At 39.6% G+C, this 23434-nt stretch overlaps 1 protein-coding gene across 2 annotated transcripts in view; it reads left to right on the top strand.

Moving 5' to 3' along the window:
* SNRNP40 (small nuclear ribonucleoprotein U5 subunit 40) overlaps positions 1–19847 on the top strand; it is a 34992-nt gene extending 15145 nt beyond the window's left edge. Inside the window, exons 5-10 of one of the 2 annotated variants that reach the window (XR_011073489.1) lie at positions 771–893; positions 9774–9894; positions 13551–13633; positions 14682–14743; positions 16293–17195; positions 18500–18581. Coding sequence is in view for 1 of the 2 variants with exons in the window: in XM_068539355.1 (XP_068395456.1) it covers positions 771–893; positions 9774–9894; positions 13551–13633; positions 14682–14743; positions 18500–18603; positions 19341–19390 (543 nt within the window). In the remaining variant the exon portion in view is untranslated. Of the gene's footprint in view, positions 1–770; positions 894–9773; positions 9895–13550; positions 13634–14681; positions 14744–16292; positions 17196–18499; positions 18604–19340 lie in introns of those variants that run through there. The other variant, XM_068539355.1, reaches the window with a different exon arrangement.
* The last annotated feature ends 3587 nt before the right edge of the window (positions 19848–23434 follow it).

Here is a 23434-nt window from a genome sequence, read left to right as displayed (position 1 = left end):
AGGGAGCCACCAAACAGGTCCAAAAAAAAAAAAAATTTTTTTTTTTTTTTTTAATATTTAAACCTACAATTCTTTGAAAATAAGAAATAAGGTCCATTCTTCCGTGGGTACTTAGGAACCTATGCTAGGAATGTAGGCTGTTGTCTTCAAAACTATTGCTGAGTAGGGATGGAGCCAGGATAAGTTAAAATGCTGCAAAACTCTCTTACTAGGACCCAGGTAGTTTTTATCTTCAATAAGTATTCACCTAGTTGCTATAAACTTTAGTTTCTAGAGTTCTGAAAAAGTTGGTTCCCACAGTTTTTTTGCTGGGTATTTCTCTGCTTTTGTAGAGGGATAATCTTTGAGCATTTCCTACTCTGCCATTTTCACTGATGTAACCTCCTCCCCATATATATTTTTTAAACGTAAGTTGTAGCCCACTAATGAATTAAGATCTACAGTTTGAAAACACTGGTCTAATATCCTTGGTGTCTAAGAACATATGAACTAATAAGCAAGGTGAAGATTTCCATTCTGAGGGCATGATAATTAACTCTGTTTATTCAAACTTTAACAAAGGAGACTGAAAATATAACCAAAGTGATTTGTTCCACCAACCTTCAGATATGTTGGCAAAATTATAGTCACTTCTCACCATATTAATGGGATATTCAGACAAGTTTCTGAACAGGGTCCCCATTACAGATGTTTTCATCTCCACAGTCCTTGGATTTAGGGGTGTACTGTGCAATTGTTGTTACTATAGGCTCTCTTGTCCTCTTTTTCAGCTTTGGGACATCCGTAAGAAAGCAGCGATCCAGACATTTCAGAACACCTACCAAGTGTTAGCTGTGACCTTCAATGACACAAGTGATCAGATTATTTCTGGTGGAATAGACAACGATATCAAGGTATGTTAGATGTTTATCTTATATTTACCTTTCACCTATCTCCACTCACAGAGGTAAATCTTTCCAAACTTCTTAGCTTTGCACTTTATGCCAACTAAATGGAAGATAAATTAGAACTTGTTTTCTTTCTGTCCTATCTTCATTGACTTCCTGAGTCAGGGTTGCATTATATAAATGCCATTAGGGAGTAGGCAGTTAATGTGAAGTGGGAAGTCCCTGTGTGGGAACTCTGAAAAATGAAGAGTGCATTCCCTGCCTAGAGACATTTGAAACTTTTTTTTTTTAAACCTGCATTGGCCTCATGAGATAGCAGTAAATCAATTTGTGATTCTGTACCCTAATCTCTCAGTGTGTCTTTCTTTTTGAGACTATGGAAAGGAAGTTTTGGGGGGTCCATAGCTAAGAATGTGAGATGGTAATGATGTTGGAGAAAGAAGCAATAGACTACAGTGTTTAGAGGCAGTACCGTGTAGCTCAGGCTTTCAAGTAATTGACTTGGGGTCTGTTCTCGGTTCCACTATTTTCTAGTTTTTTGTGACTTCACACTAGTTCTTTCACTTCTTTCAGCCTCTGTTTTATCATGTGTGCACCAGGGGTAATAATAATATCTATCTCATAGGGTTGTCATGGGGATTAAATGAGCCAAATTCATTAGAGCACCTCGCAGAGTTTTTGGACATAGCAAGTGCCAGTAAATATGAACTGTGTGGGGGCGGGGGGAGGCCACTCAGTTTGTGTCTGCTTTTACTTATTGGCTTCCTTAGGTATTTCAAAGACTTTGACTTACCTTCTGCTTTGTCATGAGAGTAGTAACTGTTGGGTAAATACTCAACTTATGTTGTCTCTACCTAGAAGTTGTACTGTATTCCCATCTCTTCTTGCCTCCTTTGCTGTTACTATGGATGAAATGTCCTTTTGTCTAAAGGTAGTCCCTTAAATGGAAGGATTTCAACCTTTTTTTCCTGTCTCTGGGACCTCATGCCATCAATTTTCCCAGATTCTCTCTCTCTCTCTCTCTCTCTCTCTCTCTATATATATATATATATATATATATATATATTTTTTTTTTTTTTTTAGTATTTATTTATTTATTTGGCTGTGCCAGGTCTTAGTTGCAGCACTCGGGATCTTTAGTTGCGGCACGCAGACTCTTAGTTGCGGCATGTGTGATCTAGTTCCCTGACCAGGGATCAAACCCGAGCCCCCTGCATTGGGAGCGCAGAGTCTTAGCCACTGGACCACCAGGGAAGTCCCCCAGATCCTATATTTTTAAACAACTGTATTGCTTCTCATTAGCATTTCATTATGCTCAGGTCTTCTCTTGGTGGGGTAAGGAGTCTTCCTTCAATTACACATTGTCTTGTTATTGCCCTGTCAATCATCCCCTTTACAGCCAAACTTCTTGAAAGATGGTGATAGTGGTTATGATAATAATAGTGTTACCATTATCCTCTAATACTTAACTGTGTCGGACATTGTTCTCGGAGCTTTACATTATTGATTCATTTAAGCCTCACAACAATCCTATGAAATAAGTACTATTAATGCCGTTTTACCAGCGAAGAAACTGAGCTAAGAGAGGCACAACATCTTAACCCAAGGCTGTACAGCTAATAAGCGATGAAACCTCAGTTCAAAATGCAGTTTGGTTCCAGAGTCCTGCTCTTATTTAATACCTGTGAGAAATCCCCTGAAGATTTCCTACACTCACTGTCTTTAATGCCTTATCTCCGTTTCATTCCTCAGTTCCGTATCTCCTGACCACTCCTCAGCAGTCTGGCTTCTGCCTCCACTGCTTTATTGACACTGTTCTCTTCAAGGTCACCAGAGATCTCTCTGTTACTAAACCCAGTAGATCCTTTTAGTCTTTTTTTTGTTTGTTTTTTTTAAACTGGCTCTAATAATATGCTTTCCTACCCCTTCCATCAGGCATATCCTTCCTCAGATACCTCTACAAGCTATTCTCTCTATGCATTCTTTAAATGTCGTTATTCCCCCAGGTTCTTTCCTAGGTGCTCTTCTTATATATACCTTTCCCTGGACAAGTCTCATCTAATTCTGTGACTTTAATTGTCATTTCTGTTCAGATGAGTCTGTTCTCAACCCAGATCTTCAGCTCCAGGCCCATGTGTACAACCAGCTACTCAGCATCCCCCACGTGGAAGTCTCATAAGTACTTCAAAATTCACCGTTTCCAAAATTCAACTTCACATCCCTTTTCTACCCTATAACTATTTGGAGAATGTACAGTCAGAACGTGGGGGCTTAATTAGATCATCTTAGTAGCTAATGCATTATTTCCCTGAGTGAAGTTTGGGGGCCCACTATCATTAGAATGACTAGAGGGCTCTAATACACATAAAAGTGGATTAGTGTCATCTAGCTATGATAATTTTCATACTTTTAAGTTATTATTAAATTTACATACTTTGAAATTAACCTTTTTTTAGTGTACAGTTCTATGAATTTTAATGCTTGTGCAGATTCATGTAACTACCACAAACAGTACAGAACAATTTCCATCACTCCAAAAATCTTCATAATGCTCCTCTGTGTCAAACCCTCTGCCCATCCCTAACCCCTACCAACCATAGATAATGTTCCTTGTCCTATAGTTCCTATTCTAGAATTTCATATTAATGGAATCATACAATATGTAACCTTCTGAGACTGGCTTTTTAAATTTAAACTATGAGAATTTGATCTTTTCCTGTGTACTGTGGGGACAGACTAGCCTAATACTCTTGTGCCAGTAATGTCTTCTTACCACAAGTAGTGTGGCTTATTCCGGGCTCTTTGTGTAGACTGTTCCAGGGCGTTTTATAAACAAATATATTCAGTTGTACTATAGTCCTGAAGGGACTGAGTCTCTTTTTAGGTTTTGAAGGTTTTCCATGTCTTCTCAGACACACGTTATATGTTATACCTTCTCTTAGGATCAGCTTTTTTTCAGATAGCTAATCTCAGTCTTTGTCTGTTGATATATACCAATTTTGTTCTGAAATCCAAATTTATCTCAAATATGAGTAATATATAAATATAGTCCCATGAGTATGGCAATTAATAACTCTACATCATAGCCTTGTACCTTTTTTTTTTTAATTGAAATATAGTTGATTTACAGTGTTGTGCTAGTTTCTGGTGTACAGCAAAGTGATTCAGTTATACATATATATTCTTTCTCATATTCTTTTACATTATGGTTTATTATAGGGTATGGAATATAGTTCCCTGTGCTATACAGTAGGACCTTTGTTGTTTATTTTACATATAGTAGTTTATGTCTGCTAATCCCAAACTCCTAATTTATCCCTCCCCGACTCCCTTTCCCCTTTGGTAACCATAAATTTGTTTTCTATGTCTGTGAGTCTGTTTTGTAAATAAGGTCATTTGTGTCATATTTTAGATTCCACACATAAGTGATATATCATATGGTGTTTGTCTTTCCCTTTCTGACTTACTTCACTTAGTAGGATAATATCTAGGTCCATCCATGTTACTGCAAATGGCATTATTTCATTCTTTTTATGGCTGAGTTATATTCCATTATATAATATACCACATTTTCTTTATCCATTCATCTGTTGATGGACATTTAGGTTGCTTCCACGTCTTGGCTATTGTAAATGGTGCTGCTGTGAACATTGGGGTGCATGTATCTTTTCAAATTAGAGTTTTCTCGTGATATATGCCCAGGAGTGGGGTTGTTGGATCATATCATAGCCTTGTAGTCTTTATCTTTCTAAACTAAAAAGTCATTATTCTTTCCACAGACATTCAAGTTTTTCTGCCAGTGCTCATTTTCAGGGACTTTTTTTTATTAGAAATGCACACAGTATTCTAAAAACTTGGGCATTCTTATCATGTACCTGTTCTGGATCATTACGTTCTCTTGTCAGCACTGGGAACTCCGTGTTTGTGCGCTGTTTACAGTATATCTTATTTTCCAAACTAAAAATCAGGGTAGGCTTTCCTGATTTGCCTACTTACTTACCTTAAAAGTTTTGCAGAGATGTAAAAATTGCGTTTAAATGTATAGTTAATAAATCAACTTTATTGGGAATAAAATTATTAAAAATTGAGATAAAATTATTTATTACAATTTAAATGTTTTTAGTAGTAAAAATGATCATTTGTTCACTGAAGAAAGTTTAGAAAAAGTGAAAATAGAAAAAAAAGTCACTCATAGTCTCATCATTCAAATTTAGTCACTTGTGATATTTCAGTTTATTTCCTCTCAGTCTGTTTCTGTGCCATAGTGTTTTGTATGTAAATGTCTTAATGTTCAGATAAGATTTTATATGATGCTCTTTTCACTTAGTAACATATAGCTACTACTTTGTCTGGAACCCCCGACACTAGATATTGCCATGGCTGACTTAGTCTTGTCTTCAAGTGTCAGCTCAGACATATCTGTAGAGAGGATTTCTTAGATGAAACTAGGCCCTCCTTCTAGTTGCTCTCCGTCACATCACTCTTATCTTATTTTCTTCTTAGCGTTGTAGTTTGGATCATTTTTCTGTTTCTTTTTTTCTCTAGTTTTATTGAGATATAATTGACATATAACATTGTATTAGTTTTCAGTATACAGCATAATGACTTGATACATGTATATAACACAAAATGGTTGACTTTAGAAGTCTAGTTAACATTCATCACTTCACATTGTTAGAATATTTTTTCTTGTGATAAGAACTTTTAAGATCTATTTTCTTAGCAACTTTCAAATATACAATACAGTATTGTTAACTTTAGTCACCATGATGTACATAACATCCCCAGAACTTAGGATCATTTTTCTGATTCTGCCACTTAATTCCTAGCTATGTGATCTTAAGAAAGTTATTTAACCTCTCTGAGTTTCCATTTCTTATCTCTAAATGGGAATAATCAGCCTACCTCATACAGTTGTTACATGGATTAAATGAGGTAAAAAAAATATAATATTCTTAGCAACATGGCAGTTACATAGTAAGTGTTCAGCACGTGTCAGCTGCCATCATCTAGAATATTAGAATATTCTAGATATTTTATTATTAGAATATTCCATAATTTAGTAAGCAGCAATCAATATACTGAACAGTCTGTTTCATATATATCACTATCACAAATTATGCTGCTGTATCCAACATATTTGTGTGTGAAACTTTTTCCATATTTATTTACTTCCTCAGAATAGATTTCTAGATGAAAATTAATGTGTTAACAAATATAAGGATGTTTCACATTTTGGATACAGGTTGCCAGATTGTTTTTTGGCGACAGCAGTTAATAATTTGAAATCAGGTTGCTATAGCTATTTGACTTCATTTTGCTCTTGTATAACTAAGGGGTGTGCTTGAGAGATGTGAGACCATAGAATTTCAATCTTCTCCCTATTTAACAACACCCTGTTCTGACATGCTTAGGAGTGAGTAACTGCCCTTGGACCCAGAAAGACTCTTTTTTAAAAAATTCTTTCTTTTTCTTCCTTTCTTTCTTCCTTCCTTCCTTCCTTCCTTCCTTCCTTTCTCTTTCTTTCTTTCTTTCTTTCTTTCTTTCTTTCTTTCTTTCTTTCTTTCTTTCTTCTTTCTTTCTTTCTTTCTTTCTTTCTTTCTTTCTTTCTTTCTTTCTTTCTTTCTTTCCTTTCTTTCCTTTCTTTCCTTTCTTTCCTTTCTTTTCTTTCTTTCTTTCTCTTTCTTTCTTCGCTGCTCCATGCGGGCTTTCTCTAGTTGTGGCAAGCAGAGGCTACTCTTTGTTGTGGTGCGCAGGCTTCTCATTGCGGAGTGCGGGCTTCAGTAGTTGTGGCCCGGGCTTGAACCCGTGTCCCCTGCAAATTGCCTCTATCAAATTGCCTTTAGTCAATTAACAAGTACCCTTTAAGCAGTCAGGGGCTTACCAGCCTTGAGCATTTGCTTGACAAATGCCTACACTGCCTTACTACATTAGGAAGTACTCCTGAAGAGCCTGGTTTCTGTTTGCTTCTGTCTCTCAGATAGCACTGCCTATTCTGAGAAAGGAGGGAGCAAACAGGGAATGGAAGCCCCTTTTAAAATCTGGAGTGAGCAAATTCTCTATATGTTTGTGAGCAAATATACTGTTCCTGCCAGCCTCTTGGGATTTTCTTCCCGGGCATAGGATTGTGGAGTCAGTGGGAAATGAATAAAAGAAGAAAATGTGCTTCTTCTTAATGACTTGAAGATCTGATTGGCAATTCTTTGGCATTGCTTGTAATCCTGAGCTCTAGTCAGAATGGGAGTTTAGTTGATGATTCTTTTTAATGTAGTAGGTAAAGAGATAGAACAGATCCTCATTGATTTTCCGACCTCTGCTCTCATCCTTTCCGATTATCTGGGCCAGAAGGATCTTTCTGGAATCTGGCCAACTCATTCCACTACTCTGAACCCTTCTGTGGCTCCCCAGTGAGGGAGATCAAGTCCAAGCCAGTCATTCAAAACCTTTCATGAGCTGCCCTTTGCCTGCCAATCACTCAAGCATTGTCTGCTGCCTCTCTTTGCCCAGTTCCCTACAACCCAGTAATTTTTTCATGCCTCTCTGCTTTCATGCATTATCTTTGCCTGGGAATACCCTTCTATTTGGTCTAAATAAAAAATACCTCTTATGGGCTTCCCTGGTGGTGCAGTGGTTGAGGAATACGCCTGCCAATGCAGGGGACACGGGTTCAAGCCCTGGTCCAGGAAGATCCCACATGCCGCGGAGCACCTAAGCCTGTGCACCACAACTACTGAGCCTGCGCTCTAGCGCCCATGCTCCGCAGCAAGAGAAGCCACCGCAATGAGAAGCCCGCGCACCACAACGAAGAGTGGCCCCTGCTCACCGCATCTAGAGCAAGCCCGTGCACAACAACAAGGACCCAACGCAGCCAAAAATAAATAAATAAAATAAATAAATTTAAAAAAAAAAACAAAAAAACCAACAACTTCTTGGGAATTCCCTGGCGGTCCAGTGGTTAGGACTCTGCACTCTCACTGCCAGGCGCCCAGGTTCCAACCCTGATTAGGGAACTAAGATCCCACAAGCTGCGTGGTGCGGCAAACAGATAAACAAACAAAAATCTCCTTCTTTTTCCATATCCTGCTCAAGTGCTTTATTCTCTGTGAAACCTTCCCTTTCTCACTCCCATTCATGTACCACGGGAACGTTAATCCCTCTGCTGTCTTGGCTATTGCCCCTTGTCCAGGCCTCTCATCACTTTTTTAGCTCCTTGAGAACAGGGACAACATCTCTTTTATCTCCAACAGCGCCTGCACGAGTCAGATGCCCAAACATTCACTGAACACCTGATTAGGACATCTGCAAAATATTTTGCTTAAATTAGTGCCCTACTCACTCTTCTTTGGCAAATCCCAGATACATTTTGGCTCTGCAAAACAACGTGTGCAGGCCTCAAAGAGGAAAGTCTGGAAAGAGCACCCAAGTGTTGTGAGGGATGATGAATTACATTCTCTCCTAAAAAGCTGAAGATTTCAACAATGGCTTCTCTGAAGAGGAGGAACAATAGCTTGAACAAAAAAATGTCAGCCACTTCAAGCCTCCCTAATTATTGAGGCAACAAACATCCTGACACAAAAATGATTGTATATGAAGTGTGTACATACATCCACACATGAATTATTGATGGGGAAAGTGGAGTTGTCTGCCTTATGTATTGCTTTGACATACAACATCAAACTCATTTCTAGATGAGGAAGGTGCCTTGCTTAAAGGGACAGCAGAAAATTGTTTCATTTAGAAAAACTATGTGGCAATACGGAATCAAATTTGGATGAAATTTTATATAATAACAATGACCTTAACAAAATTGCTGTTCTTTTTCCATATGACATTCCAGACCATTTCTATTGCCTTTAATATATTTTTTACATAGTTTCAGTCTATGTAAATATAGACTGTTTTGTATTTTCCTTCTTTGCTTAATAATAGATTATTTTATAAACATTTTTACATTTGATCTTCAGAGTATTTTTAGGAGTTGCTTAATAATAGCTACCAATTATTATTGGGCCTGCTGTGTACTAGGCATTCTATTTCTAATCCTCACAACAGCCATAAGAAGTAAATGTTGTCCGCATCTTATAGACCAGAAGCAGGCTCAGAGAGGGTTAGTGGCCCAGTGATACATAACTCTTTTAAGTTGCAGAGACTGGTAGGGTCTGACCCTAAATGCTCACTCTTTCCACTCTGCTCTTCGAATGCTAGCATGAGAGCTCATAGTGTTACAGTATGTTTATGAGCCATAACTTAATGAACAATTTATTTTTTCTGTTTGACATTAGGTTATTTTCAGCTGAACTGTTTCTCGTACCTTTCCTACTCAGGGAACAATGAACCTACAATTTATTTTTCTTTTAATAAATATGCTTTTCCATTGTATACATGTTATGACGTTAAATGAAAATTTTTAAGCCTCTGTATTTTTGCATATTACCTTGTTATATACATTTTACATGCAATCATAATGCCTTTTTCAAATGACTTGTTTACTTGTTTTTATATCGTTCTAATAGTTTATTTTTAGTTGCTAAGAATCATAGTTTGTGTTTTAAATGCTACTTCGTTTTTTAATTCCTAATATATTTTGTTATGAATTGAAAATAACCTCTTTAAATTCTATTATTTTTTGTTAAACTTTATCTTAATATTTGACATTCATTAGTTCATATTTTTCTAGTCAAACTTAGTAACTTTGACTCTGTTTTAGAAAGGCAAGAGTTTTTTCTTCTTTGGTAGAAATCCTATATTTTGTGGTAAAGTAATGCTTGGCCCAGAGGCAGATTAAGAAGGGATACCAATTTTCCCAGGCAGTTGACTCTTTAATAACTATTTCTTTGCTGTTCACAATTTGATTTTCTGGGAGTGCTGCCTTATTTTGTTTTGCAGGTCTGGGACCTGCGCCAAAATAAGCTGACCTACACGATGAGAGGCCATGCAGATTCAGTGACTGGCCTGAGTTTAAGCTCTGAAGGCTCTTATCTCTTGTCCAATGCAATGGACAATACAGGTAACTTTGGAAAGGAAAGCTCTCCCAGTGCCCAGTCACTGTAGACCCTAAAGAAAGTGGGCATTAGGAACTAGAAATGTGTGCTGGATAAATGAGGGTCCAAGGAAAGAGTCCAAGATGGCTTGCAGGTGTCCACCAGGACAATTAGGAAAACAGGTTGTAATAGAAAAAACTTTAGGCCCAAAGGGCTGGGTGCGCGGAAAGGCAGCCTGGCCTCCACGCCACGTGCCGCCATGTCGATGCTTTGCCGCCTCGGCGCTGTGAGGCAGATGTCTCTTCTTCACCTGTGACAAATAGGTTTTGGAAAAAGTTGCCTATGGTGACCCTGAACTTGCACCTTTATGAGACTCAGCAGGAAGAGAAGTCCAAACCCATCAGCCGTTGCCCCATTCACTACAAAGAGGACCTGCCTTTTGATATTGTAGAGCTCATGGAGGAGATAGAAAAGAAGACAGGATTTTTACCAAATGTATTTAAGTGTTGTCCCACCGGCCATTGGAATTCAGAGCCTTCTTTGCTTACTACAGTGCCATATGTAACAAGGAAACAGGCCAGCTCAGCAAAGCTGACAAGGAACTCATCATTGTGGTAACCAGCCTGGCCGACAGGTGCTCTTATAGCGTGGTTGTCCACAGTGCCCAGTACAGGGTCTTCTCAAAGAACCCAGTGCTCTCTGACAAGGTCTGTGTGAACTGGAGAAAGTCTGACCTCCGTGCCTGGGAAAAGGCAATGCTGGAATTTGCACTTGCTATTTTCCCGAGCTGATGACATAACAGATGACCATTTCAAAAAGCTCGAGGTGCATGTCTTCAACCAAGAAGATGCCTGGGATATAGCTGCAATTTCAGCTTTGTATGCCATGTCCAGCCACCTTGCTCATTTTGTCAGTCTTGTTCCCAACAAAGAATTCTATTTGATGGGCAGAACCAATGATGTCAAAGACATCAGGAGTGAACCTGCTGCTCCCAAAGTATAAAAGCCTGAACAGAAAGGCCAGTGTTTACATTTCCAGCACACTGCATTATAAGACACCAGTTGGGAAGTAATTTTTTAAAATGTTTAGTCAGTGGATAGGGAAGAAAGTAAATAAATTTGTTCCCTGCCTGCTTGGTGAGATAGATCCTAAGGGACATGTGATATCTGGGCCTAGGGGAAACCTTTTACTTTTTTACTTCTGTTGTGATCAGGGTCAGAGGAGTTCAGAGGATGCTTTAGGCATTTCTGATGAACTGATGTCTGTGAATTTCAGCAGTTGAAGTTGACCATTTTTTAACTTTTAAAAATAGTGTTACATAGAAATTGGTCTGTATAGACTGGTTTGAAATCAGTTCCTTGTTAACATGGTGGTATATATAGGCTCTGAAAGGCAGTGGGTAAATAGAATCAGGCACCAAGTTGTTCTTTCTTTAGTGCCTTCCCCATTAACCTCCAGCGATTTTTGTTTAAATCATGGTCATCTCAGTAGAATTTTAGTCCTTATGTAGTTTATTCTTATTTTAGGTTTTAGTAAAAATTATTTGGAACAAGAGGGTGCTCATATTTTAAGCAGAAGTGTAAGAAAAAACCGACCCTGAACATTACTAAGCGACTCGTTCTGCGTGTCACAACCACCACTGCCTTATGTGTGCGGCTGTCTTAACTTTGCAGGAGTCATTTTCATTATCTAACTGATAGAGGTACATGCAAACCTACAAAATGCTTTTGTTTCCATATGACTTCTTTAGATTCTCTAAATTGCCAGTGAACAGTTCTTAATCAGTTTGGGGGCAATAGTGAGTTAATTTTGAATTGCCTGAACTGTGAAACCTGATTATCTTGAGACAGCACAACTCTTGTTGCAGAGCTTGTGTTTTTCTGTTGGAACTATATCTTCAATACCTTGGAATATGTAACCTTTTAAAATTGACTTTTGAGGGGAGGAGGCAGGGGCATAAAAAAGAAAAGAAAAAAAAGGAAGAAAAAAAAGAAAAAGAAAAAACTTTAGAAGAGATGGTCAAGAAGCCAGGATTCTAGTCCCAGATCTGCCATCTAATCCCTGAGCAACTTTGCACATAGCATTTGTCCTCTCTGGGCATCAGTTTCTATACTGATAATATAAGAGACCTGGACTTTACTTTTAAGGCCCATTTCAGCTCTGGTGTGCTATGAATCCAAGGCTGTGGATTCAAGCAGAGTACAAAAAACTCGTAGTGATTAGTTTATTGAGGAAGATGGGTCTGGAGATCCATCCAAGGCAGTTCTCAAGCATTTTCAAAGAGTACCAAGCTCAGATGATCAATAGACCTATTGATATCTCAGTTGTGCTCTTTCTGCCAGTCTATCTTCCCTCCCCACTCCAAAAGCATTGATGTGACAAGAGGTCCTCATTAAAACACCTCAGTATTCTGGATTTACACACACACTTGTCCTTTCTTTGCTTGTTTTTGAATTGTTGGATGGGAGGGTGAGTTTACTATAGCAAAAAAGAAAGATGACCTGTTGGATTATATGCTTAATATTGGGAGAGTTTGGAACTGCCCCCTGATATACTAAAATGTTTTCACTGACATTTTGTAATGAAAACTGTGCCTAGCACTCAAGGGGTGCTCAATTAATACTTGTTGAATGAATGAACATCCTTACCTCTGACTGTATTCTCAGCTGAATAGCAAACTTTCATGCATAGCTTCACCTTTTTATACCTGTTTGACTTCAAGGATTGTTGTTTTTTTCACACTCAAATAAAATGACATCACTCAAATTCCACTGTAGGTTTAGCTTTAGTTAACAATGGCTGTGGCCACTGCTTACTGTGGGTGTTTATGTCCTATTTCAATAGATTTGCCATTGTCTAATTCTAGCATTGTTCATAGTAAGGAAAGATGAGATTCCCTAAATGGTTATTAAAAATAAGAAGAATTTCTTGTTATAGCTATACAATAAAATAACAAAATTTTTTGTTTATTGTTTATTGCTGCCAATCTTTTAGAGCCCTTTCACATGTATCATTTTATTTGACCCTTAAAACATTCTTATTAAAAAAAAAAAGCAAGTGGTATTCTCGTTTTATAAAGGCGACCAAAACACAAAGAACCTCACTATTTTCCTGATATCCCCCATATATACAGCAGAGCTAGAATTGGAATCAAAGTTCACTTTTTCTAATTCTTGGTATAGTGTTTTATATATATATATAAATATTGACCTTGTTCATAATTAAACTGTCAGTTTCCCCTATGAGCAAAATTAGAAAAGGTTAGTCCTGAGTTTGATTTTTATAGATTGATTGTCACAGTAGTCAGTGGTATTTAGATTGTCATATTGAAACTTTGCTAGGTGTGACTGTTAGGGTTGGCAGAGGAATCATTTGCAAAATGTTTTGTTGAAATCAGTATCACACCCAACTACTTTCTGTTGCAGATCCCCAGCAATGTGTTTGACATTTTCCCTTCCTACCTTCTCAGTTTTCCTCTGTGTCCTTAGTCCCTGTTAATGGAACTTGGATGCATTTCGTTCCCATTAGAAAAATAAAAAAGCCTCGTCAGGTAGCAGTGTACCATGTTGGTCTTTCTCCACCCAGGAAACAGCATCTGTCATTGACATGATACTGATTTCAGCTGGGTTCTCAGGAGGCCCCTGGCTGATAGCTGTTTTGCTTCGTTTGTTTGAATTTGCAGTGCGGGTCTGGGATGTCCGGCCGTTTGCTCCCAAAGAAAGGTGTGTGAAGATATTTCAAGGAAATGTGCACAACTTTGAAAAGGTGAGTTCTGCATGGCAGAGGAATTTTACTGTCCATTTGATTCAAAGAAACATTTAAGATGGTGCTAAGGATAAGGAACAATAGCTCTACTGAGAAGGGGCTGCATTCTAGTAACACTGTTCTCCATCAAAACTGTCCTTGCCAGAAATAAAACTAATAGAAGCACAGGCAAGAAGGCAATCACATAGATAGATAGTGATGGGGCCCCCCTCAAATTTAGGACTTCGGACTTCAGCAAGACACTCCTATCTTTTTAATTCCTTGGGAACTTTGACCCTCCTAGGTCAGTGTTCCATATGGGACTCAGATTCCCATGGCTATTACCCAGGTGGCCTCCCTCACCCTCCCAGTGACCAGCTATTAGAGCCCTGAGAATACATCCCTTCCCTCAGTAAGCACCACAGGCCAAGTTCTGAGAGACAGAAATTTTTTCTAAACTCTCAAATCCCAGGTCAGCTCTTCAAAGCAGCTTTTCCTCCAGGTAGTTTGTTAATATAGACTAATGTTTTTCTTTTGAGAACCCATTAAAATTCAATTTCACTTTATAAATCAAATTTTATCTTTTGTTAGAATTGGTTTTATTTTTATTTTCCTATAATAAAAACAAAAAATTTAATGAGGATCAAGATAAAGGAGCAAGGGGAGCCTCCATTTGTAGGCAGAGTAAAATTTTGTTGCCAGGTCCACTCTTAATTTACTGTAAATTAAGCAATTTCTACAGTTGGTTTTTATATGGTTTGAAATATATCAAATTAGGCTGTCTTGGGCCACAGAATATAAGATAATTATTGATTATATTCTGGGGAGAATAATTAAAACTCTATTTAAGAGGGGGAATTCCCTGGCGGTCTAGTGGTTAGGACTCCATGCCTCCACTGTAGGGGGCACAGGTTCGATCCCTGGTCGGGGAACTAAGATCCCACAAGCCGTGTGGCACGGCCAAAAAAAACTCAAGAAATTTAAAGTCTCTTAGTGATGCTATAGTCTAGTAAAGAGGGGTTTGGTACATTATTATATTCATTGGATTCCTGCTTATTCATCATTATAGAATCTTCTGAGATGTTCTTGGTCACCTGATGGAAGCAAGATAGCAGCTGGCTCAGCCGACAGGTAAGGATTACTGGGCGTGAGGTAAAGAATGATGTAGCTATGCAGGTATCTTCTCATGTTTAATACATTAAGTGCAGATACTGAGCTATAGCAGACAGAGAGTTATAGCTGTACTCAGAGATGAAGTCATGTGCGGTCTGAAGGGTTTAAAGATCATGTGAACAAACACATCATTTCTGCCCTCTCTGGATACATTTTACACCTGGAGGGTAAACAGTTTCTTTGGTTATTGGATTCCCTTTGCCATCAAAGTAAAATTCAAACTCCTAATCTGGCTCCAGTTTCCCTCATGAGATTCTTCTGCCATGCTTAAGTTCATTCAGATACATATTGTGTACTCCTCCCCCACCATCACCACAATGCTTCACTCACATGGAACTTTCCCTGTTCTTACATCCCTTATGCCTCCAGGCTTCTCTCTTATATCTCCTCTCCTCCATTATCCAAACTCCTGTATCTCTCTAGTAATCATCTATGTTATATCTATAAACTTTCCTGGCTCTCTCTCTCCCTTACCTCTCAGGCATTACTAATTGCTCTTTGTTCTGGCTTGTAGTCACACTGTATACATCTAACCTTTATTAACGTTTATTACATCTTACAGTAAGACAAACATAGTGGGGCACCCCTACTAAATTATATGCTCCTAGAGGTCAGGGAATGAGTCTTACTCATCTCTGAATGAGTAAGAAGCTAGTGAATATTACATGAATAAATTCCTAGCTCAAGGATGGCAGTCAAATTTTGCCCTGCATATCAGCTTATCTATTGGTAATGGCTGCCTGTGTTGGGGATGATTCAGAGCTGGGTCTGGGTTCAATGGGAAAAGTGTCAAGATTGCTAGGTGAGGGGTATGGCAGCATGTGGGCTAGGTATTTTCCAACCCTGAGCTGAATTAAGAGACTGTGAAGCTTTAACTATCAATTTAAACTGCCTGAGGAATTAGGTGATGAATGAGAAACAGAAGGGAGAGAATTCTTCAGTCAGATGCTGTTGTATTTGACATGTCTGTGGTGACCTATAATTGGGAGTCAGAGGTTGAGTAGGGATGTTCAAGTGCCCAGGGCCGCAAATGTGGAATGGTAAAGAATGATGAGGCCCTCTGATGGCAGACTCTAGGTTTAGCTCCCATTGGGAGATGTCTTAACCCTTTTTAGCTTAACCCCATCTTTCTCCCCCCTTAGAGATTTTCCTGCTACCCAGCTAAAACAGGCACCATCCTATAAGCATGAAGCCTTTCCTAGGCTAGCTTGGGCTTTCAGCATGTGCCAGAGTTTTCTCCTATTTGGGGCTCTAGCACAACCATAAAGAAGCCTCACTTTGGTCTGTCCCACCCTTTCTGACTTGTGAACAATGCTGAACATACCTGAAGATTCCAGAGTCCACTCTTTTTCCCTGGCATGTTTAATGCCAGGAAAAATGGACAAGTATTTGAGTATTTTATGGGGGGACAAGGGCCCAGGTAAAACCGTGTCACATTGCTGGTTTGAGTCCTGGTGATTTAGCAAGCTGCCCTGAAGAGGGAATCTAAAGGATTTTCCGTTGCCAGGTTTCTAAAGAAGACCTCGAAAAACAGGCCCACAGCCTAAGATGTCTTACATTCTGACAGAGTAAGAACCATTCTAAGTATTTTTACATGATTTTCAGCAGAGATGTATCTTTCCTGTGTAATTAAGCTTTTAAATGATATCTGCCTAGCTTTTCTTCCGAGCAGTTTGTTTCTGACATTGGTCCTTTCTAACTTTCCATGTCCTCTCTTCCCTCTTTCCCTCCCCACTGTTCCTTTAAGCCTTACATGTGGAAGCATGGCTCTGGTCTAGGAAGAGCCTGTATGTCTACCTGCTGAGGGTTGGCCACATTTCACAGGCCACCTCACCAATTAGCCCCAAGTCAACAAGCAGCTCTGTTACATGAGGAGCCTAGTTCCTGCCAACTGTTGCCATGCCAGAGTAAGGAGAGGATAAGGAACCCCTCTAAATTTAGCATCTAATTGGCAGCCATGGAGAGTGAGGGCTCAAAGTAAACCCTTGGAGAGCTGGGGTTCTGCTGGCTTTTATGTGCCTGGAAAATGTATTGTTCCTTCTCAGAAAACTGCTTTTCAGCTTGGCCTGAATTTGGCAAATTTCCCCTCCCTACTTGCAATTCACCTACCTCCTCATGTTCAGATTTGAAACCCTTCAACAGTTCCTATCAAGGACTACAAGAAGACTGGTCAGTCTCTCTGCTGTGAGTGATTTATTCATATTCAGCCTGTTGATTTCATGTGATTCTGTTTTGATCATTTATTTATTCATCGTAACAATAGCTATCATTAATTCTGTGTGCCAGGTACTTTGCATACATTATTTCATTATTTCTCTCAACAGAGCTGTGAGATCAACATTGTCTCCATCATTACTCCATCATTTGACTAAGGAAAGAGAAGCTCAGAGAAGTTAAATGAATGTCTAAGGTTATTTAACTATTAAATAGTTGCACTGAGACTTGAACGCAGAACTTATACACTTTTTCAATAGGCCACATAGCCTTAGATGGATTAATGAGGACAGTTATTATGCATGGCAAGAAAGAAGACACTGAGGAAAATATGAGCATTAGAGCCAAGGAGTCTGTAGATAGATGGGGTTCCTTCTCTTCCACCTTGCGTGGAACTTTTATTTAGTTCCTATGGAGCCTAGCCCTTGTGAGCTAAACAGTGTAATTAAGAAGCTCTTGTTTATTTGCATTTTAGACCAAAAGTGTAATGTTGTTCAGAACTAGGTATTTTATAATCAAGTGCTGATGAGTGTACCCTTTTAGGTCTTGATTGAACAAAACAAATATGTAAATAATTGGTATAACCTGTTTGAAAACCACCAGCCTTTTAAATTTACCAACAGATTGTCTTTGCATGGTCATATGAAAATAATATCTATTTATTTTACTTTCAGCTTAAAATGACCCAAGCAAGGCTGAGGGTCAAAGGAACTTCTTTTGGCAGGGGTCGGGGTGGGGGAGTGGAGGATGGCAAGGGACACAAGATATTTGAGGGTGGTAAGAGAAAGAAGAATACTGGAATATATTAAACGTTCTAATTTTAATTCTGCCACTGAGCCACTGATGAACTGTGTAACCTTGGAAAAGTCACTGTACCTTAGTTTTCTTTTCTGTAAAATGAGTGTAGACTAGCTGGTTTCTGTTGGCCCCTTCCCATGCTAGAATTCAGTATTCTTTCTGTCCATGAATTCAATGCAAGATTTGGATCAAGCATATGTTTGGGTTTTGTTTATATAGCAGAAATGTCCTGTCCGTCTCTGGGCTCTGTGATTTGAATACAGTACTAAGAAGTTCAGGTGGATCTACAGCCTAGTCTCCCAACCTGCCATGAGTTAGGTTACCTTTAAGACATTCCTAGGTGCATATGAAGTTAACTACACCCTAATTGTATTGGGTGCTCTTTAAAGAAGATTTCTGTGTAGGATCTGTAGGAAAAACCGTTTGTCTTCTCCATGATCTTTCCTATTTCAGAAACTTGTGTTCGAAAATACCAGCAATGCTGATATTTTTAGCTATTCCTATTTCTCCACTCAGTTGCTCAAGAGCAGGATCCATGCCTTATTTAAAATCTATATTCCTAGTTTCTAAACGTCAGAGCACAGTTCAATAAATACAGATTGAATAAATAAAGGGTTGCTTCCGTTTCCCTTAAAAAGCCATGCTTCTCCCCTACCCTCAGTTCTGGGAGGCCTTAGCGTTGCTCTTTATGATACCTTGCAGGTTTGTGTATGTGTGGGATACCACAAGCAGGAGGATTTTGTATAAGCTACCCGGCCATGCTGGCTCCATCAATGAAGTGGCTTTCCACCCCGACGAACCCATCAGTAAGTCTGTCCTGACTATGGGGAAAGGGAAGCTGAGGGAATCTCCCTAAAGAGCCCTAAGAATACAGAGGCAGAGGTGGACATCTGTTTTATGTGGATTTCCATGCAAACAGTCTTTATGGGTATCGTTGACAGTCTCACCATCGTTCTAAGTGGTGAGGGTAAGAGCAATGATCCATTTTCCTCTCAATCTCAAAGGGGGGTTGCTTAGTCTGTTTATTTCTAGTTGTTCTGAGTTTACTTGCTTCAGGTCTATGATTCAGTGATGTAGTTGGATAAAAGAATGATGTTCCTTAATGTTCAGATATAAATTTCAACTTAACATTTTATTGGCTCGCTGAACTAGATAATGAGCTTTGAATTTAAGGAGAAAATGTAACTTTTCTCCAAGCGGACGCATGTTTACAAAATGACTGACAAAGACATTGATTCTTCTCTTCTAGAATGACTGAGAAGGTCTTTTTCTTAAGGTTTGACTGACAAGGGACATCAGGATTTAGACCCTGATAATGTATTTCCCATAGCACAGTCCACCCTCATGGTTTTGAGAGGAGGTGGATTGAAAAGTCAGACTATACTGTAGTTTCCTGTGAATGGTGTTTAAGAGGAGAGGAATTTAAGCTAAATCCAATTGCTCTTTTATACCAAAATTGCCTCTTAACATAAGAGCCCTTGAGCACCAGGTCTCCTTGAGCCTTCATTATTTCCAGTTATCTTCTCTGTTCTTTTCACCTCAGTTCTCTCAGCATCCAGTGACAAGAGACTATATATGGGAGAGATTCAGTGAAGATATGGAGTGGAAGACTCCACAAGGCTGCTTGACCCTGAGACCTCAGACAGCATAAGTGGCATCAAATGATGCCCAAGCCAGCATCCTCCCTTCAGATGAAGATCATTACTAGCAAGAAACAAGGAGGAGGTGGCCATGTTCCAGCAACCACAAGTTTCCCAGTATCCTGTTTCATCAGGATGATTAAGGCAACCTTACAGTGGCCTCTTAAAACCACCTGCCAGATTTCAGGGATTGATTTTTTTTTTTTCCTCTTTTTTTTTTTTTTTTTTAAGTAAGGTTTCTTCAAAGGGACACACATTGGTTGGTGCATAGTCTCCTGTTTCCTAATTTAGGCTGAAGACAGGAAATGTGACCGAAATTTATTCATTGGGGATTTTTTTTTTTAATTCAATAACTTGTATGATATTCTCTTTCTTTGTTTCTCTGACTCATTTTGTATTAAAAGCCAAATAGATGCCTTTTTACAAGAGCCATGTGGATTGGATTTATTGCTGTCTTTTCTTTGAGGCTTGACCACTGTAAATCTAAGCAGAGCATGATATGGCCGGGGGATACATACAATCCATTTAGACTTCCAAGAAGCTGAACATAGTCTGTGTCTACTCTGCCTCCTGCCAAAAGCACTTTCCTGAGCAGCAGTCCCTACCCTCCGGTTTCCTGAAGTGGGCAGATTTGGGGCATTCTCAGCTGGTAGCAATAGCATTGGCTGGAATGCTGTATCAAACTCAACTCAAAAGGAATATGAGAAAGTTTTGGTGCTGCTGGGCCATGACATTGTCTAAGACTTTTTTTTTTTTATCATTGTGCTTATCTTTCTTAAACTGACAGGCATTAAGAAATGCTATTAGTTGCCTTCTACCCCCACGACAGGTACTGTCTCTGGCTCACGGGGTGACTGCCCGGCACACAGATCAGCACTGATGAATACCATCTGGCACTGGGGAGTGCAGTGTGTCTTTTCTGAATCTCCTACCTCAACACAGAGGTCTTCACACCTCCAACCTGTTCTGAACATGTTTGGTTTTATACTTTTAGCTCACAAACTGAATCATCTACTTAAGTTATAAAAGAAAGAGGATAGTTTTAAGTGAGCACATGTCCAAGATTTAACTCATTAATGAAGGAACCAGCAGGGTGATAAACCTGTCAAACCAATTATTTTTAGTACAGTGAATAAAGTATAAAGTTTATTCACTTTACACTGGAAACGGAAAGCACTTTATTGTTCCTGGGAGTTAAGGAAGTTTCACAGATTAAGTGATTATGCTTAGATTGGGACTTAGAGAATGAGTAGGACTTTGCCAGTGGGCAAAAAACATGTGCATTCTAAGAAACAGCAGGCACAAGCTTGAAAGCTTGGTGTGTTTCATGAACCAAAAGAACTTCAGCATGGTTAGTAATGGGGCCAAATTAAGTAGGAGCCAAATGCTGGAGAGCTTGTACTATAATTTATCTTATAGGTTGAGGTTCCCTAAAGTGTATTCCACAGAACACTGTTTCCCAGGTATCTTAGGTACTTTGGGCATAAAGATCCCATGCTCACATAAGTTCAGGAAAGACTGGGTTAAATAAAGTGAAATAGCATTCCTTTACTGCAGGAATGCTTAGAACCTTTACTAAGTAGAGTGAGAGCTTCAAAAGGAATGGTGACTCAGATTTCAGACCTAAGCAATAATTATAGATACGGTTATGCCTTTAACCAGAAGAGACTTGGCCAGAGATAGTTTGCAAGCCACTTTTCACACCTCTATCACAATCACAGTTTACTCCCTAATCCCTTATAAATACCCGGTCTACATACCTCACAATTAGTCTAGTCCCCTTCACATACCCTCATCTTTCTTGGCTTGGGGTAAAACAAGGCTTGAACTTTGACACTGCACTTTTAAAAGCCTACCAATCCGTTGAGAAGTTGGCAATGATTGGGAAGAACCAAGGCCCTGGAGGCTGCAAGGGCTTTCCTCTAACCTCAGCCTCTCCACTCCTCCCAAGTGCCTTCTTCAAAGGCTGGGTAGAACCCATTAGCAGGAAATAGCAACACCACTTAGAATTTGTAGGGAATAGAGGCCCTAGCCTGGGGAATAAAGATTTGAGTATAAAACGTCCCTAGAGGGTGTAAATTGTATTCTCACTTTGGGAGAGATAGATTGCTCCCGAATGAGTAATGCCATCTCTGGTTTTCAGTTAATTTCCCTTTATGACTTCCAGTCTCTAGCACTTAATACCATTGGCACTTAAAGAGCCAAATCTTTTTTTCACTGGGTGGTTAAGTTTTGTGAGCTGAATTGTCAGGGAGGTGGATTTGGACAGGTCAGGGCTCTTAACAGAGTTGCTTCTTCACAGCAAAACTACAGAGTTATTTGTTTCTCCTGACAGACCTGAAGTCTGCTGCTTGTTAATATCTCAAGGTGTGGATGGGAAATAGAGGTAAGAGAGAGAGCGCTGAGCAATTTGGAGCTGCAGGCAGTTGAGCCTTAGGGGAAGGCCATTTGAGTTAGGACAGGATTTCTTCCAAGAGATTTTAGAGCTTGACAGCTGTGTCCCAGGACAGAAGGAGGGGCCAGACTTAAAAGACAGCCACTATTCCTGTGGAACCAAATAAAGCCAAGTCTGACCTCTGAGCCTGCCCTCTGCCCTCTGGTCAATTGTCTCTATACCCCAGGCCCATAATGATCCTTCTTCGAAAAACCCCTGGGTGGGCGCCCACCCTTTCCACGTCAAGCCCTGAGCTATCCCAAATTCCTCCTTTCTTCTAGGTTTCAATTTCTTTTCCTCACTTGCCTCTGCAACTCACCTACACTCTTAGATTCTTCTTTAATTTATATCCTCTAGAGCAGTAGTTCTCAGCTCTGCACAATTTTGCTGCCTAAGGGACATTTGACAATGTCTGGAGACATTTTCGATGGTCACAATTCGAGGGATGCTACACACATCTAGTGAGTAGAGGCCAGGGATGCTCAAAGAAGTAGGTGCTCCAAAATGTCGTTAGTGTTGCTGTTGAGAAACTCTGCTCTAGAGCAGTGATTCTCAAAGTGTGGTCTCTGGAACTGCAACAGCATCAACATCTCCTGAGAACATGCTAGAAATGCAAACTCAAGAGCTCTGCCCGAGACCTACTGAATCAGAAACTTTGGGGGAAAGAGTGTTCAGCAGTCTGGTGTAACAAGTCCTCCACGTGATTCTGATGCAAGTTTGAGAACCACTGCTCTATAGACTCAGAAAGTTTTCATCTTTCCTGGGAGAGCCACAGAGGCTTCTCCTGTTTATTCAGTGATAGTTGTCCTTAACTATTTAACTGTTCTTTTTGGCTTACATGCTTTATCTCACTTGTCACATTTGGGGCAACATGTTCAAAGAGATGTAACATCTAAGATCAACCAGCTAGTAAGTGGCAAAGCCAGGACATAAAACCCAGCTAGAGATCTTACCCCATCACCACAGTGTAGGCCTTCGTGACTTTTAACCTTGAATGCACATTAGAAGCACCTGAGGAGCCTTTAAAAATCCAGATGCTTAGATCATACCCCAGACCAATTAAATCAATCTCCAGGGTAAACATCAGTATTTTTTTAAAGTTCCTCTGGCGATTGCAATGTGCAGTTAAAGTTGAGGACACTAGTGTTAGCCATGGCTATAACTATAGACAGGAGGGTAGCATAAAGCCAAGTTGACTTCTCCTGGCACCCCTTGGATCTCAAGGAAACCACTGCTCTGACATGTGGTCTGTGCGAACTTAAGAACACTTCTCCCAGTGCCCACGGCTGAGCTGAAACTTAGGAGTTTGGCCAGGAAGCAGAGGTTGATCTACTGTGGTCATCTCTGCCTGACTGACTGTGGGGCTTTGTGCAGAAAAATGACCTCTGACCTTCCTTCAAAGTATAGCATCCAAAGATACTAGAGCCAGAAAGGACCTTACAGGTACTTAGGTCATCTAGTCCAACCTCATTTTACAGAAGGGGAAACTGAAAAGAGGTACTGTTTAACCAAGGTCACATGCATATTAAGTTAGAGGTTTTGCTCATTCAGGAAACATTAATT

The sequence above is a fragment of the Eschrichtius robustus genome, chromosome 3 (assembly GCF_028021215.1).
Source record: "Eschrichtius robustus isolate mEscRob2 chromosome 3, mEscRob2.pri, whole genome shotgun sequence".
NCBI lineage: Eukaryota > Metazoa > Chordata > Mammalia > Artiodactyla > Eschrichtiidae > Eschrichtius > Eschrichtius robustus.
The sequence above is the reverse complement of the archived record's forward strand: the minus strand, read 5'-3'. Positions and strand labels throughout refer to the sequence as shown.